The sequence below is a fragment of the Patiria miniata genome, unplaced genomic scaffold, assembly GCF_015706575.1.
Source record: "Patiria miniata isolate m_02_andy unplaced genomic scaffold, ASM1570657v1 HiC_scaffold_21, whole genome shotgun sequence".
Lineage (NCBI taxonomy): Eukaryota > Metazoa > Echinodermata > Asteroidea > Valvatida > Asterinidae > Patiria > Patiria miniata.
The window spans coordinates 316270-332019 of NW_024037060.1; the positions used below are offsets into that span (position 1 = coordinate 316270).

The window sequence follows — 15750 nt, forward strand, 5'->3', positions numbered from 1 at the left end:
GAATCACTTTCTTGCTTCTCATTGTCTTTATTACCGCCACCCAGATATTAACAATTTAATCAGAGTAAGAGCAGACTATTATTGTTTTAATGAGCTCAGTAAATATTAGGTTTTTGAGAGTCAAAAACAATATACATGCATAACTATTCCCCCCCCCAGAATACCATTTTGCACCAATGCCCCGCACCTGACCTAAAACCCAGACGCGAATACGCTATTGACTCGACTGCTCAGCACAAATAGTGAGGCAGAAAGGGAGAAATCGTTCCAAATTTCTGTGCCAAAAAAAATTCAGGGATTTGATTGAGGTTTTGTGAGAGGTAAGTGATCGAACTCGTCGGTCAAAGGGGACCATTACTGCTCAATCGAAGTCTAGTCACAAGGGGGCGCTAGATAACTTCCTCAACCCTCGCCGCCTGAATCTGTTTCTGAAAAGTATCCAGCCGAGTATCCGAGTCAGTTTTGGCGGCCACAGACTGCCAACATCGGGGTGGGGGTGGGGGTCGGGCACTCACCGCACCCCCCGAATCCACCCATGGCTCTGAACGGCCGGAAAAAGTACCTATATATGGTATCAAATGACCAGTACCTATGGTTAATGACCAGTACATTGTTGCAATCGGACTGCGACAATGCACTGATCATTTGATACCATATAGGTGGAGCGTTCTTAGTAATATGCCTATTGCCAACTTGGAAAGTATTTTTTTGGGGCCGGGGAGAGGGTGTCGGGTATATACATGTATATTTTTTTATCCCCAAAGGAGTGACGCTCTCATATATAGGCCCACACTTCAATATTGAATTTTTTTTGGCATTTTGCCCACAACCTCCCTATAACTCATTTACGTCGGCAAGTAAAAATTCTACCAGTTGCTAAAACTACACTCCAGCTTAAAATCAAAGCACAACACCTGCAATGATTATTTTGGTCAGTGTCGGCCACTTCATAAAACGTTTGTTCGTCCTCGTCGGCATACCGTGTGGCGCTCCAATGTGACAGCTGGGAAAACCCAGTGGCGTACTTCACAACTCTCAAAGTTGTTGACAATAACGGAAAAACTGGATGACCTAGTACATTTGGCTAGCCCAATTATTCCTTCTCGACTTGTTATCAGTCCATCCATCATGTTTTTATAATTTCTGCTGATAATAACACTGGGGTAGAAAAATACAAGTGTCATCATTTACGGAAGTCGAGGAGAAGAGATCCGATAGATCATTGTGTCTGACGTCATCTGTCAACACATGATGGTCATGTGATTCTGGCGCGAACGGTCAAGTGTTTGCACGTTTCGTGGCGGAAGCATGTGCGCAGCCAGTAACCGATAATGATGGACACACTGTCATCGAAATAATCGATATTAAAGAGTCGATTGTCATCTCTCAAACTCCACATCCCCACCTGGCGCTGATGACGGTAGCTTTCGTGATCTACATCTCCATACGTGAGGCTTGTACAGTGAGAGAAAGGTGTAGGACTCGTTTCCTCCTCTGGCGATATTACGAGTATCGATACGAAGTCATGTCTCAGCCTTCGGCTCTTCGGTTGATACTAGGCTTAGCCATTCTTGTAACAACTACTCAGGTCGCAAGAGCACAAGTTGTTTCATCTTCTGTCGGTAGGTTGATAAATGTCTTCTTTTTTCTGGTAGCTGGTCTCTTTCTTACCAATTCTTGCAAGCTTCTTACTACCTGTTCTGATATTTGAATGGTTGCAGGTTCATTTAGTTTCAAATATTTCTGTAACTGTGCATGCGGAAAAAACAACAACAAATACTCAAACTGGATGTAAACTTTATGACGATCATCGTTCAATCAAAAGAAGTATCTGATTATTTGGACAATCTTTCTTTTTACATTGGTGGTATATTTAGCACGACTAGGCTCATTTTTATGGAACTATGAAGCAACTGGAATCTACCCACCGTCTTACAACTTACCGGCGCAAGTTTCTATCCAGGTATTTCTTTTTAAAACTGGTCCTGTATTTTCGTCATAATTATTTGAATTAAACGCACAAACCAAGTTCTGTGCAATTGAATAGGACTACTTTGCGGAAGCTTGCGTTCACAGTAACTAGATCTACATGATTTGGGGAACTCAAATTTTTACGCACAGCAGAATGTCTTCAAGCTGGTACAAGCCCATGGTGTCTTTCTCTTTGAATCGACCTAAATCATGTACGGCCTAAGCTACAGGAATTAGAGGGAAATGGAATAGAAAGCAACGTAGATTTTCAAATTTTTGGGGAGGGGGCATCCCTCCTTAGCAGGTCCTCAAAAATGTGTTACTTCCAATATTAATGCCTGAAGAGGTCTACAATCACTGTGGGTTGCTCAACGATTGAGATAAGAAAAGCACAAGAATTCACTTGACATTTCATCTGATATTCCTAATCATTATCCAGGTAAGAATCGACGCCAGTGCCGACTCCGACACTATCACTGGCACCGGCCTGTGGGAGATCACCATCTACGGCAACCGCGAGGCAGATGGCTCTGGTACCGACCGGTACGACGAGCAAACCGATTTCCTCGCGGACGACCAGCGGGCGCAGAGCTTCTCCCCTACCGACAGCCTGGCCTTTCACCAGGGTACACCCTTCGACCTGAGCGGGTTGGCCTGCGGCCTCTTGGGACCCTACTTCTGTGTAGAGGTCAGCCGCGCGGCCGGCGCGTCCATGGGGTTTAGCCTGGAGCCGGGAAAGTGGGTCGGCTGCCGGTCCACACCATGTTATTGTAAGCTAAATAACCAATATATATGTCCACAGTCCGACATTAATGTATGTCCATGCTATCGGTTCAAATAATAAATGTCTTTTTTAAATTTCCCCCTTACGTTATATCTGTCCGAAGACGTAATCGCTTGACTATACAACATGCAGTCTTAAAAAGTGCGACATCGCCTAAACACTGTATAAAGGTACGGGACCGATTTCCGAAAATGTACGGCGTTTTCTATTTCAAATGTTAACCAACCAGAAATTCCACAAAGTAATAGCCTATTTTTTTGATAACGATGAAACAACTTGTAATCAGTTCCAGAAGAGTCAGCTGATTCCAAACTCGACGTCAGCTTCTCCGACCTTCAACTAAACACGCTGGAAGCCCCACACGTTCCCCAAGACGAACCGGCCGATCTCGTCCTGGTGATCACCGCAGTGCTTGCTACTGACTCCCGCCGCTACTTAGACGGCACAGGTCTCTGGAAAGTGTCCCTCTTCGGCAGCAAGTCGACCAACGGGTCCGGGACCGACCGGTACGACGAGCGGTCACAGGTGCTGACCACCGCCGAGAACACGGACAAGAGCCTACAGGGCCAGCCGCTGGAGATGACCATCCAGACCCAGTTCCTGCTGGGAGGGGTGGGCTGCGAAGATTACCCCTACTTCTGCATCACGATAGACAAAGGAGACGACCCACAGCCGGACTTTGGCATCGTTGGACCTATCACCCACTGTCAGGATGTCGAGTGCCTGTGTAAGTTTTTAACGCAACTGAGCAAAAATGTTGACAGATGGAGACCGCCTGGATATTGGTAGAGCGAAGGTATGGTACTCCGGAGGTACATGACCGATTCAAGTCCGTCAAGTAAAACGTTTTTGTTCAAAATCATCTAGAAGAACTTTCTATTGATTGAAGAGGTTAATCAGGTTGACGGATTGGTAGGCAAATGTGTGGTTTTTTTTTCAGATCCCGATGAAACGCCGATCCCCACGGCCCGTTTCGTCAAGATTGAGCTAAGCCTGGAACTCCCGGCCGACTACCCTTTCGATGAGCCTACCGATATCAACCTCAATGTGGCGCTGACACCCAGCCAGAGTCCCCAGGTACCTACCTCCATCATCGAGGGTACGGACCTCTGGAGGCTGGCCATCTACGGCAACGAGAACTCCGATGGGTCTGGCCCAGAGCGCTTCGACGAGCGTGCCCAGGTGTTGAGCGACACGGACCAAGACGCCCGCCTCTCTCCCTCGAATGGGCTCATCTTCAATGTGACCACCCAATTCGTAATCGGGCGGGTCGGATGCGACGATTTGCCCTACCTCTGTGTGCAGTTTGGCAAGGGTTACAGTCCCGTGCCCGACTTCGTCTTCGATACACTATTGATAGGATGTCTTGAGGTCCCCTGCACTCGTAAGTATCACCGTTCAATAATGCCGACACTGTCCATGGTTTATGAGAAACAACATACGAGCTGTGGCACATAATATGAATACTCACAAAACAGGCAACAATGTAGTGAAGACGTAGATGATGTTGCGTTGATGTTGGGTAAAATGCACTCCCTTTGAATCGTGAGCGCAAATTGCCTCACAGTGCAATGCAACGCCGATCTGCCTATAAAGGCCCCAGAAGATCCTCCACTGTTAATCTTAGCTTTATGGTAACCATTAAGTTTATTGTTTCGGCTGATCATCAACAGAAATACCACTCCCCGTCGCCAGACTAGGAGCATTATCATTCAATCTCACCAACGTCGGCACTGGCCCGTACGGGGAGCCCGTCCCCATCAGTTTGGAAGTCCATGTTGGAGCCAGCCAGTCCGCCACCACGGACCCGATCCTAGGCTCTCGCCTGTGGCAGCTCTCCATCTACGGTAGCGGTCAGGCTGACGGCTCCGGCGACGACCGCTTCGATCAGCAGTCCGTCCTGAGCAAGTGCCAGACGGACAAGTCGCTTCTCCCCGGGGAACCCCTGCAATTCGAGGTGGATGCCGAGTTTATAATCAGCGGAGTTGGATGCTACGACTACCCGTACTTCTGTTTGAAGTTCGAAAAGGGCGCCGATCCACAGCCGGATTTTATCATGTTAGATCAACCGATGGCGTGCAAGGAGCTCACGTGTACACGTAAGAGCCACTTGACGAAGCAAGCATAAATGAAATTGTATTGAATGCCCAAATGACCTGCCAAAATGTTTATAAGATAAAATACTATTTATTTTTAAAATTAAAACAGCATTATTCAATTTTATTTGAACCAAACGAATTGGTGTCAGATGACCCTGTTGATGTTTATATTTATTAACAGGGACATTTGCTAAAGGTTTTCGCTTCTGAATATTATTTTTAAGAGTGCATCTCTTTGTTTTTTTTTTCAAATTGCATAGCTCCACCGGTGCCGCGATTGATCGTCAGCGGGCTGAGCTTACAGGTCAAGTCCGGCAGTCCCACCTACGTCAAGGCCGGCCAGGACGGTGCTGCCAACTACCTCAAGTTCCGCCTGGAAGTGATCTACGACAAACGCCAGGTCGGATACATCAGCGGTTCCGGACTCTGGGTCGTGGCGCTGTGGGGAAGCGCAAACGCCGATGGTAGTGGACACAAGGTAGGGCAGCATGGCACTAAATGCGGGCTGCAAAGTTTTCTTCTGCAGCCAATAATAAGTTGAAAGAATATTTCACGTCATTTTAGATGGCTTTGTAAATTGTATGGGTTAGACGGTGGCCTAATCGGTAATTTTGGTGATTTGGGGCATGGGGATGCTGCAAACTCGAATTCCAGCGATACCCTTTCCAATTTCCCCTTTAAAATGTGCATTTTCGGTCTTTAAACGTACTTATAATCAAGTACTAGACCTACTTGTTTAAGAGATTCATTTCACTTTTTATTTCCGATGCATGGCTCCAGAGATTTTTTGAGGTGGGTAATTATAAAACAGCTGACAACCAGTTCCTTTTTTCACAAGAAATGAATGCCTTCATCATAACGTATGATAACCTGACTATGAAATAATATGTTGATAACCCAATTTTTAGGTTTCTCACACGCCCAACACGCTGAGAACTCTCCAGACCAGGCTCGCCGTCACCCTTGGCAACGACTTCTACTGGCCCGGCGTGAAAAACCACTTCGATATGACGGCGGTAACGTGCGCCGAAGTTCGCTACATCTGCGTCAAGCTGAGCCGCGGCAGCGTAGCGGCCGATGTCTACGAGTTCTTGACACAGCCTGAGTCGTACGTACCCCAGACATGCGTCCAGATGGGATGCTCCTAAATCTAGAGTTTCGCTTTACTTTGGATTTATTTGCCATAGTTGTTGTATTTTTGGCGACGAAATTGTTTTGCTTGTATAGCTCCACGGAATTGGTTGGGTAGAAATTATTCCGTTTTTGTGAGGAAGAAAAAATAATAGTGGCTCAATTGTTGGCATAGGCCTACGCGCATGACAAAGTAGGACGAACTAATAAATACCAACAGTTTTCTTTAACAAATAAGATGTTTAACAATATCAAAGACCGTATATCAGCTCATTGTTTGAGTTGAATTATTAGAAAGTGTTTTCTTAAAATCAATCAAACTTTGAATTTTCTTTTACAGAAATTGTGGTGGAGGTATCATTGATTCACACAATTATCGCGCCATTTTAAGACCTTGACTGACCTGATATAAGTTTCTATGTGAGGAAGCAGAATATATTATTGAAGCTGTCACAGTGTGAGATAATAATCAGCATTTTTGAGATATGGCGGACACAATAAAAGGGCGGTATTTGCTTTGGGTAAATGGGGGTTAATCAAATAAAAGACTGCGCCCACATTTTATGTCCAACATTATCTAGAAAAGGTTAATGATTTAGCAGATAATGATATGAGTCTGTCATTGAATGATTGGAGGTGCATATTGCATAATTGAAGAATTAAACTTGAACAGAATTAATAGTTATTGAACAAGGAACTGGTTACTTGGAATGTACGGGTTTATGGTTATTGACTAGCGCCCCTTGAACAAAGACGTCGACAAAATGGGGAACCACCAACATGGGGCTGGATAGCTCAGTTGGTAGAGCACCAGAACGGCAATCCGGCTGGTCGCAGGTTCAACCCTCACTCCATTCATTTTTTGTCTAACTTTACAATAATTATAATGTCACCAAGTCAGTTTTCCGGGGCATTTTGGTCATTGAAATCGGGAAGAGGAGTACTGTAAGAGTATCACTGACTAACTAGATGGTTTGTATTGTTATGTTAATGAAGAGAAAGAATTGAAGGAAGGAATTGCACGAAAATGAGATAAGAGAAGTACTGTAAATGACCCCCCCCCCGCCCGGCCGCACCCATTTTTCGCTTTCGCGTTTTCATCTTTAATAAAAAAAAATCGCCAGCGCGTTCGCCGAGTCAATGAAGCACAATCTTCCCTGTCGTTAGTAACAGAGTATTTATTGGGGGATCTTGTGAAACCTTTTTTCGGACAGGTGCCATAAAAATTCGAAAAATTGTAGGGTTGGCGGAAGGGGATGGGAGACATCATTCGACGATTGGGAGCGCCGTTGGTAATATCAACATAATAATACTGTTAATACAGGCAGCATGTAGCTGGTATACGTGTGTTTGAATCCTGACGGGAAACGTGGTGCTTGTGTTCTTGGGCAAGCATCTTTACTACAATTGACTCTTTTCACCTAGGAGTATAAATAGGCAAGGAAGGTGGAGACCAGATTGCATTGACGCTAATTAGCGAACGTCGTACAATTCTGCAGGTTTTTGATGACTATTAAAGGTTTTATTCCTGTTGGCTTCAGATAAATTTAGAAGCAAAATTTTATGTCAAACCAAATATAAATACTGTTATTGCGCGATTTGGTGAAATGCGCTCTCTATAGGCAATAACATGCCCCTTTTGATATTGTGAGCCAGGGACGAAGCCGTGAGGTGGAGCTCTACTTCAGTACTTGACTCATTATGTTGGCTAGACGGCGCCCTCTATAGTCCCTCACGAAGCCGACGGGTGTTCAAGATTTTTTTTGGGGGGGGGGGGGGGGTGCTGGGTGGAGTATAACATGACAACTTCAACATCACACCATGATGTTCCTTCTGGAGATTTGGCACTGGATTGAAAGAATCGGTGGATTCATTTTTGTCTGTCGTAAAAGCTATTGCAAAGCTTATTGCAGTACCGTGCATGGTTTTTCTTTCGAAATGGAAAATTAATTAATGTAAACGCGAAGACCAAAAATCTCTGTATATCTTTTTGCTCCAAATGAAAAAAAAAAGGCAAAACTTATTTTACTGTGTGTACAAAGCCTGAAGTAGAAAATAAGTTTGTTCCCAATTCAGTGCAATCAATGATGTGTTTACAAGCGACTGCAACTATTGTTTTATTTGTATTTTCTAATGAACATACAAATGTTGGTGTGAATTGCAAATGACTCAATGTGACTAGTATTATCTACGTCTGACAAGAACACTAACGGCCTCATTTTGGACGTCAGTATTTCGTCCTGTATAAGGATTTGGAATACCCAACGAACTCATACCTGGCGGATTCATTGACTCTGATATAATTTGTAGAGATAAACGGCAAGTAGGTCAAATGATGCTTTGCAGTTTGGTTGTATAGTTGTACGGTATTCACTGTATTCATGCATGTATGTCATCCAGGCGCCAGGTTCCATACAATCGAAGTTATATCGAAAGTCCGTTGCTGGGGACAAGGTTGAAGCCAAATCGACTCCGATAACAAGGCTAAACGCCATGTGGTAAAAATCGACCGTCATCGATATAATCAACAAGGTCTAATATAAAAAAGATGAGAATGCCTTCGGGCAAGGTGATAATTATATGCTATTTTTAAGGCGATTAATGCGAAACCATTATCGATTTGGGTATCGAACAAGCATTCATTGATTTTGGATGCCAAGGAAAGCCAGTATATAAATTCTGGCAAGAGACGAAATTGTTCACATTCTGTCCGCACAAGCAAACTTTGCGTACCACGATATTTGACTTGTGTCCAGAGTTGGAGAAAAGCTCGGCAAAAAGTTCATCTTTCGAGACGCAGATAAAGGGAGCAACATGGCTGGTGTAGTTTTGTCGTTCTTCTCGCTTCTGGTGGGGGCAGTGCTGGTGACAAGTGTGACATCAGGTTTGTTGAGAACTTTATTCCGTGCTTTCTATTTCGACGTCTGGTACTAGTAGGTCTAGACACTAATGACAAAAATGTCAGTTGATAAATGGACGATAAGATGTGCTAAGCTGCAATTGGGCAAACTTTTGCCATCCAAAATCTGAATAAATTGGTTAGACACCAAGGGAGAACCTATTGGCACACAAACAATAGCCACACCTTTGAAGGGGCGGGGTATCCAAAATAATTTCATTGTATTCCCAAAATATTTATCGACAGTTGTTCTTCCAATCTTTACAGCTTTTATCGTTGTTCATGGGTTTCCGTAAGTTTTGCAAACGTGCACGGCGTAGGCCTAATAAAACTAACCGAATCGGAATTCATTTTTAATTATAAAAACCGATTGGAAAGCATGCACTTTCGAGCTGTTCTTAAAATTAGGAATGTTGTCTTCATTTTTTTGGTTGTAAGCAGGGACGGATCTAGCTTTCAAGAAACGGGGGAGGCATGCCCTATATACTTGGGGTCCGGGGGCAGACCCCCGTAACACTTTGAAATGTGACGATGCTTTCGCCTGCTTTCCAAAGCAATTTGAGAATAAATTTAGGAACTTTAGCATTCCATTGCCATTCGTTCTTTATGTTTTCCATTCGTTCTTTATTCGTTTGACTAGTATCAAAACATGTACAGTCAGCGGCTCTGTGACGGGGGAGAGGGGGCGGGGGAGAGGGGAGGGGTGTCCCCTGATCCGTCACTGGTAAATTCATAAGTTTGGAGATCCGCGTCTATAAAGACCATATCGACATTTCAGTAAAACCTAAAACTATTAGTCAAAACAAAGCATCATGCACAGCTAGCTGACGACAGTGTCATTTAAAAGATAACCAATTTTTTTTTTTTAAATCGATGTAGGCCTATGTGAAATATGTGCTTTATCATTTTGACGTATAGGCTCTACTAAACTAACAAAATTAAAAACAATTCGTCTTTCGAAATGAGGATATGCACGGCTGGTGACTGTTGCTATCATGAAGGTGTAACATGGAGCCAATCAAAAAAATTGGCTTTGATTTTAAATGTGCATGAAATGTTTGCATTTTTTTCAGAAGCGATAAACTTCGCTTACAAGGTCGATGTGGCTTCGGAATCCCCCGACAAAATCTACTTGACCCTGACAGCAACGGACGGACACAGCGACATAACTGGGTCGAACCTGTGGAAGATGAGTGTGTTCGTGAGTCAGAACGACGACCCAGCAAACATCGATGGCGCCGCGGCCTACAGTGAGCAAGCCCTGGACCAGGCCGAGCAAGACCAGGGCGTACAGCCCAACGTAGACCTGACATTCACGGCAACACTCAATTTTGCCTTGGCCGATCTGGGCGGTTGCGAGCATGACTACAAGTACGTCTGCCTGGCTTTCGGCAAAGGAGACAAGCCCGATCCCTCGTTCGACTTGCTGCAGGGTTACAAAACCTGCCTTAAGTTGGGCAACGAATGTCTTGGAGGTAAGCATTCTGGTAAATGTGAAGCGTTGGGGGCAAAATGACACAGAACTGGGCAGAGGTCGAATTTAGGATTTAGAAAATAGGAAGAATGACATTCTACTATATCCCATTGCTGTTTGTTGCACTTCAATCAGACATTCCATTGACAAGTTATGACCGTTGGAAATTCGCATTTATGAACATGTCCCAAAAGTAAAATACTGGGAAAAGGGCCTTTAACATTCGAGTTTTATATAGTTGTGACAATGGAAGATGCCAAATTGTTTCTCCTAAAAAAAAAACACTTTTATTATACGATATTTATACTACTTATGTAAAATACGTGTATATCAAACATCAAAGATTAGAAGTATCAATAAATTTGAAAATCAGAAAAACTTCATCATTATTGAGTTTTTTGCATTATTCTCCACTATGGTCTGCGACCAGTTCCGTCTCTTTTTGCCAAAACGCCTCATACATTTCGATTGGGCGTTGTTAAACTAACGCACTAAAGAATGGAACCAGGGCCAATTTGAAGCAGCTGATACGCACAGAGATTTAGATATTCTCAGCAAAGAAGAATGGTATTTGTAACAATGTTTGTGATTGTGACTGCTGGGCAGTTCCATGCCAAAATATGCCAAGGCCAAAACATGCCAAAGGCCAAACATGCCAATGGCCAAAACATGCCAAAGGCCAAAAACATGCCAAAGGCCAAAACATGCCAAAGGCCAAAACATGCGAGGCTATTTTCGCAGGCGAGAGGCAAACAAATACTTAATTCCGAAAGTTCCAAGAAATTCCTCAGAATATTACACATAATGCTGTTGATATTGCCTGGAACCATGATTTGCCTGTGTGCAGTGCTTTGTCTAACCATGGAGGAATAAGAACACACCACCCTGATAAAGTTGTGTTAGGACCAAGTCATCCCAACGAGGCAATTTTCATAAGCAACCTGAAAAACCAAATTACCATCCGTCAGAAATATGCCTGTCGTTTTTTTCTTTGAACTTGCCTCGTGTGAAAGGACACTTAAAGTTTTTTTGGTGTTTTTTTTTTCAGACGCTGACAAAGCCGTGTCATTTGGCGGCTTCGGCTGGGGTCTAGCGGCCGACGGCACCTTCTCCAGCAACGTCATTTTCCTTGCCTCCTCCCGCCAGAACCTGGCCGGGAACAACCTGTGGAGCCAGAGGGTGGGCTGGACCAAAGTGAACGACCCGGCAACCTCCGACTACCTGGACCTGCAGGACGTGTTGTCGGCCGCGCAGAGCAGCACCAGTCTGGTCAACGGCGGGCCCCTGAGCTTCAGTTCACCCTTCAGTTACGATCAATCCAAGGTGGGCTGCGGCGTGGGTCAATACCGCTACCTCTGCGTCACCTTCGGCAAGGGGGATAATGCCGACCCGGACTATGCTGTCTCACAGAGCATGAGCAACTGTAAACTGGTGTATACATGTGATGTAAGTATAAACTAGGCCAACAAGATTAGACATGCCAATTATTAAGCTGGTCACTGCAGACCAATTTGATGAAAAGGGTCCATGTTATAACATGTTATCTCGGTCAATTCTTGGGCTGAGGTTAGGCTTAAGCAAGTCTAATTCACAAGCGTCACTGAGTCAGTCTGTAGTGTTACTCAGTCAGTGAGAGATATATAGTGTACAAATACGACTGCAACTAGAATCTCTTGGGGAATACCCATAATTATGTTCTTAGGAAAAATCAAACAATCATGACATTGGCCATCGTTTAAATGAAAAATATAATTTTAGCAATCAAGTAGTGTTCTCACTAACCATGACGCACATGCACCATGAAGATGGCAGCGGTGGCGATTTCTTGGCAACATTTTTTGCGATTTTTTTTTTGCCGGAAACGACAATATTTTACTCGCCTTACCCGTTTAGCTTCGAGAAGCATTCCCTGCTCTAAATTAAGTGATATATTAGGTCTGGTAGGCCCCAACTAGAACATCGTTCTATAGTAAGGATACACGGTCCCAACTATACTTTGGACGGTCCCAAAATTAGTTGGGGCCATTGCTATAGTTTGGGCGTAACAAGCCTAGAGATCTCTTAGAATTCAAAGTGACATTCATGCTATTCATTTCTTTACCCATAGGATTTTTAGATCCAAGATGGCAGCATAATGGTAGCAACGGGCAGACGGCAAACCGAATCCAAATACTGGACTACAAACATGGATCATACCACTACAAGTGATACATTATTATACTAGTTTCATAACACCAGCAGTTCTTGGCAAATTATTCTGGAGTAAAGTAGGGGCCTACTAAAATGATATTTAATCCTTCATACCAATTTCCTATCATATGGAGCTGCTGCTCAAAAAGAAATGATTTCTCAACAAATTCACTTAAAACACAGTTTCAAGTATTTTTTCTTTTGTAGCTAGTTGGGCATTACTACCGTTCGGCTGTTAATTATTATATAACCTTCATATTTTACAGACGTTAGTTCTAGTATATAGTCGGCTGCTGTGGAATGTATAACTTTATTTTACTATGGAATTTATTGGCATTATTTTTTGGCTCATACAGGATACATTTTGGTTTGTAGTGTTTTTTTTTCTTGACGACATTAGCAGCTAACCTCTCACTTAAAACGTTCTTAGGATGCAATCGTTCAAAACATTATTGGCAGTAAGCTTGTTCACTAGACTTTCTCATAAGAAGAGTACACGATTTTCCTTTATTTTAATACGTTTGATTTCCGTGTGACATTTTCAAAGACATGAACTACCCAAAATGGCACAATAGATTTTGTTAGTATTTGTTAAGATATATCGGCTGCATCAGCGTGGGTAGGTGGAGAACTAATAAATAACTTCTTGAAAACTGCACTTATTTATAGTCTAATCTATTTTTTGTTTAGACTGCCCGCGTTGGCTAAAAACGACCCTACATATGATGTACATAGTCCCTCACAACACCTCCAGTCCCAATTCAAATAATAAGCTATTCAAATGAGCGTTGACAAGTCCATTGTTTCTTGTGACTGGACTTGCGATTAGACTTATTCATTTGTGACTGGACTTTTTGATGACTCGACTACATCCCTGCCCCGAAAACAAATTCATTTAGATGAAACATCAAGACAATTGAACCACAAAATCGATCCGAGTTGCGATCAGCTCAACATAAGGTAACGGCTGCCGCCATACTTGTATATTCTATCGACCGCCATGTCAGACACTTGTGAGGACAAACTCTCATAGGGCCTAAGCGAAACAAAAACCAAACAAACAAGCAATATTAACCAAATAAAGTGCGCAACAAATCGCCATGAGAAGCCTACCAAACTAAATCACATTCACAAAAATTTTAACAGAAGCAAGGTATATAATGCAAGTGTAGAACAAAAACTACAAAACGTAAAAAGCTGAACAAAAACTAAAAATGACGTCGCCATTTCTGTCACATGATAGTCACGCCACCTGCATCATGGTTGCTTCAAAATGGTAAACACGCATCAGCTGTTCGAAGATATGACATATGACCTGTGACGCCACGCCCCGGTAACAATTACCACCAGAAAAAAATCAGTCATCGAAGTCTTTTATCTTGTTTCTATAGTGAACATATTTCAAAAGGAAACTGCTCTGGATTTTGCCATTCGTACCATTCAACTATTCAAGGAAATTCATGTTCGATATTGTTTGTCAGAAGTGAGATGTGGCAGTGTTTGTTTACGCCTTGATCTGCAAGTACATGTAGTTTTTAAAGGAAATAAAATGAAAGCGCATGCACGGGACATTTTACCTTGCACTTGCCACTCGACAAAACAAACCTTGGAACACCCACGCACAATGGATCACAAAACACTTGTCGCATTACGGCAAGCTATAATGTATTTCTATTATTGTCTTTTCATTCATTGTTTTGTCATTTATCTTTTTGTCAGGCCGCAGACAAGATTATACAAAACACCCACACATCCCAATTTCCCGACAATGAGAAATATAAAAGGCTTATTGATTGATGCGTTTGATTGCCTTCGGAGAAACTGTCAGCCAGCTGGCAAATGAAACCAAACATCAAAGGAGATTAAAAAACAAAAAACAATCGACGGACGAGAACAATAGCTATCTATGTTAATGTGACAGCTGATAATGCAGATAGAACTTACGGGTTAATAAACAAATATATATAAAGTAGCAAAATAGATGAACATTAAAATATAATGATGATTAGAAATCAACTTTGATACATCGAATGTTTGGCTCAATGTTGCTGTCGGATCTGTATTGCCAAACCGAATTTTGGTGGTTCCCTCATGATGTCAACTATCATGGGCAGAGATCCCGGGGGGGGGGGGAGGTGAGGGGGATGGCCCCCCAATTTCCAACATCCTTTATTAAAATAGCGCCCTCAATCTACGAATAGACCTACCCCCCCCCCCCTCCCCGGGCGCAATTTTTTTTAGGGTAATTTTTGGGGGGATTTTACCCAAACATATTGTGATCATCCCCCCACTTGGTGACATAAATCTCCGCCCCTGAAGGTATTTAGGTTAAGTCCCTAACTTCAGAGCTATAAAAATCACAGAATGTAAAAATCTATAATCAATGATGAAATGATCAATGATCTCACAGGCGTTTAATAAGTGATTAATACCGAAAGGAAACACTATAGGCATTATGTGATTGTGCTCGGTGCATGGAATAGTCAGTTCCCTTGGGATAAAACAAGACATAGTTTCACATGCTCTCCTCAACGAAATAAATTTGTTTAATGTCGGAAAAAGTAATTAATTATGTCGTGCTTACGAAGTTGAAGAAAAACAGTGTTTTCCAAAGACTTGTTTCTGCTCTTCATAAGAGCATCCAGTGTACGAACGACGGTGGAAGGACTGGGCACCAGTCTATGTGGCATCCAGTCTATATAAAATCCGATGGATACTTCCCATTATACCCGGATTTCATATCCTATTGAATTCGAAGACGATAAATCAGACGTTCCTAGCATATTCATACTGTTGTTTCCGAAGATAAGACAAGAGGCTTATTAAATCAAACGTTGACAGGTTGTTGTATGCACATTATTCTACAAAGCAAAGTATAAAAAAAGCCGAAAATGGATCGAGGTTTGTAGGCTTTTCTTAACTGAGGGGGTTAGGGGCTTTTCTTAAATCGGGGGTTGGTGTGGTAACTCATTGCCTGCTGTCGTGCCTCGGTAAAGCCTCGATTTACCCATTAAACCATAATGCATGTGGGAAGATAGTTAATGTTGTGCAATAACTTCGAGACAGATAAGAGGGGTCCTTTTCTTATATGAGCAGGCAACTAAAAGGGAAGGGTAAGTGAGTGCGTCTGCGCAAAAACTACGCTTTATACCATTTTGACAATTTTATAAGTTACCATGCAGGAATCATTATGAAGCTTGCG

The 15750-nt window shown here is 42.9% G+C and overlaps 2 protein-coding genes across 2 annotated transcripts; both read left to right on the plus strand.

The window, feature by feature from the left end:
- The first annotated feature begins 762 nt into the window (after positions 1–762).
- LOC119729480 lies at positions 763–6734 on the plus strand. The gene is made up of 8 exons (XM_038202046.1): positions 763–1622; positions 1878–1963; positions 2411–2741; positions 3042–3482; positions 3696–4139; positions 4429–4854; positions 5115–5332; positions 5763–6734. The coding sequence occupies exons 1-8, from the start codon at positions 1415–1417 to the stop codon at positions 6000–6002; spliced, it is 2394 nt and encodes a 797-aa protein (XP_038057974.1). The 5' UTR covers positions 763–1414; the 3' UTR covers positions 6003–6734.
- Positions 6735–8680: 1946 nt separating this feature from the next.
- Positions 8681–13196, plus strand: LOC119729524. Its single transcript, XM_038202113.1, has 4 exons — positions 8681–8869; positions 9958–10359; positions 11407–11804; positions 12466–13196. Exons 1-4 carry the CDS (start codon positions 8800–8802, stop codon positions 12472–12474), a joined length of 879 nt encoding a protein of 292 aa, XP_038058041.1. The 5' UTR covers positions 8681–8799; the 3' UTR covers positions 12475–13196.
- Positions 13197–15750: the final 2554 nt, after the last annotated feature.

Bases quoted from the DNA above. Each gene is read 5' to 3' on its own strand.
- LOC119729524 (XM_038202113.1), top strand. From the start codon at position 8,800: ATGGCTGGTGTAGTTTTGTCGTTCTTCTCGCTTCTGGTGGGGGCAGTG. The intron at 8,870-9,957 runs GTTTGTTGAGAA...CATTTTTTTCAG, and splicing joins GGTGACAAGTGTGACATCAG to AAGCGATAAACTTCGCTTAC. The intron at 10,360-11,406 runs GTAAGCATTCTG...TTTTTTTTTCAG, and splicing joins GGGCAACGAATGTCTTGGAG to ACGCTGACAAAGCCGTGTCA.
- LOC119729480 (XM_038202046.1), top strand. From the start codon at position 1,415: ATGACGGTAGCTTTCGTGATCTACATCTCCATACGTGAGGCTTGTACA. The intron at 1,623-1,877 runs GTAGGTTGATAA...TGGTATATTTAG, and splicing joins AGTTGTTTCATCTTCTGTCG to CACGACTAGGCTCATTTTTA. The intron at 1,964-2,410 runs GTATTTCTTTTT...ATCATTATCCAG, and splicing joins CGGCGCAAGTTTCTATCCAG to GTAAGAATCGACGCCAGTGC.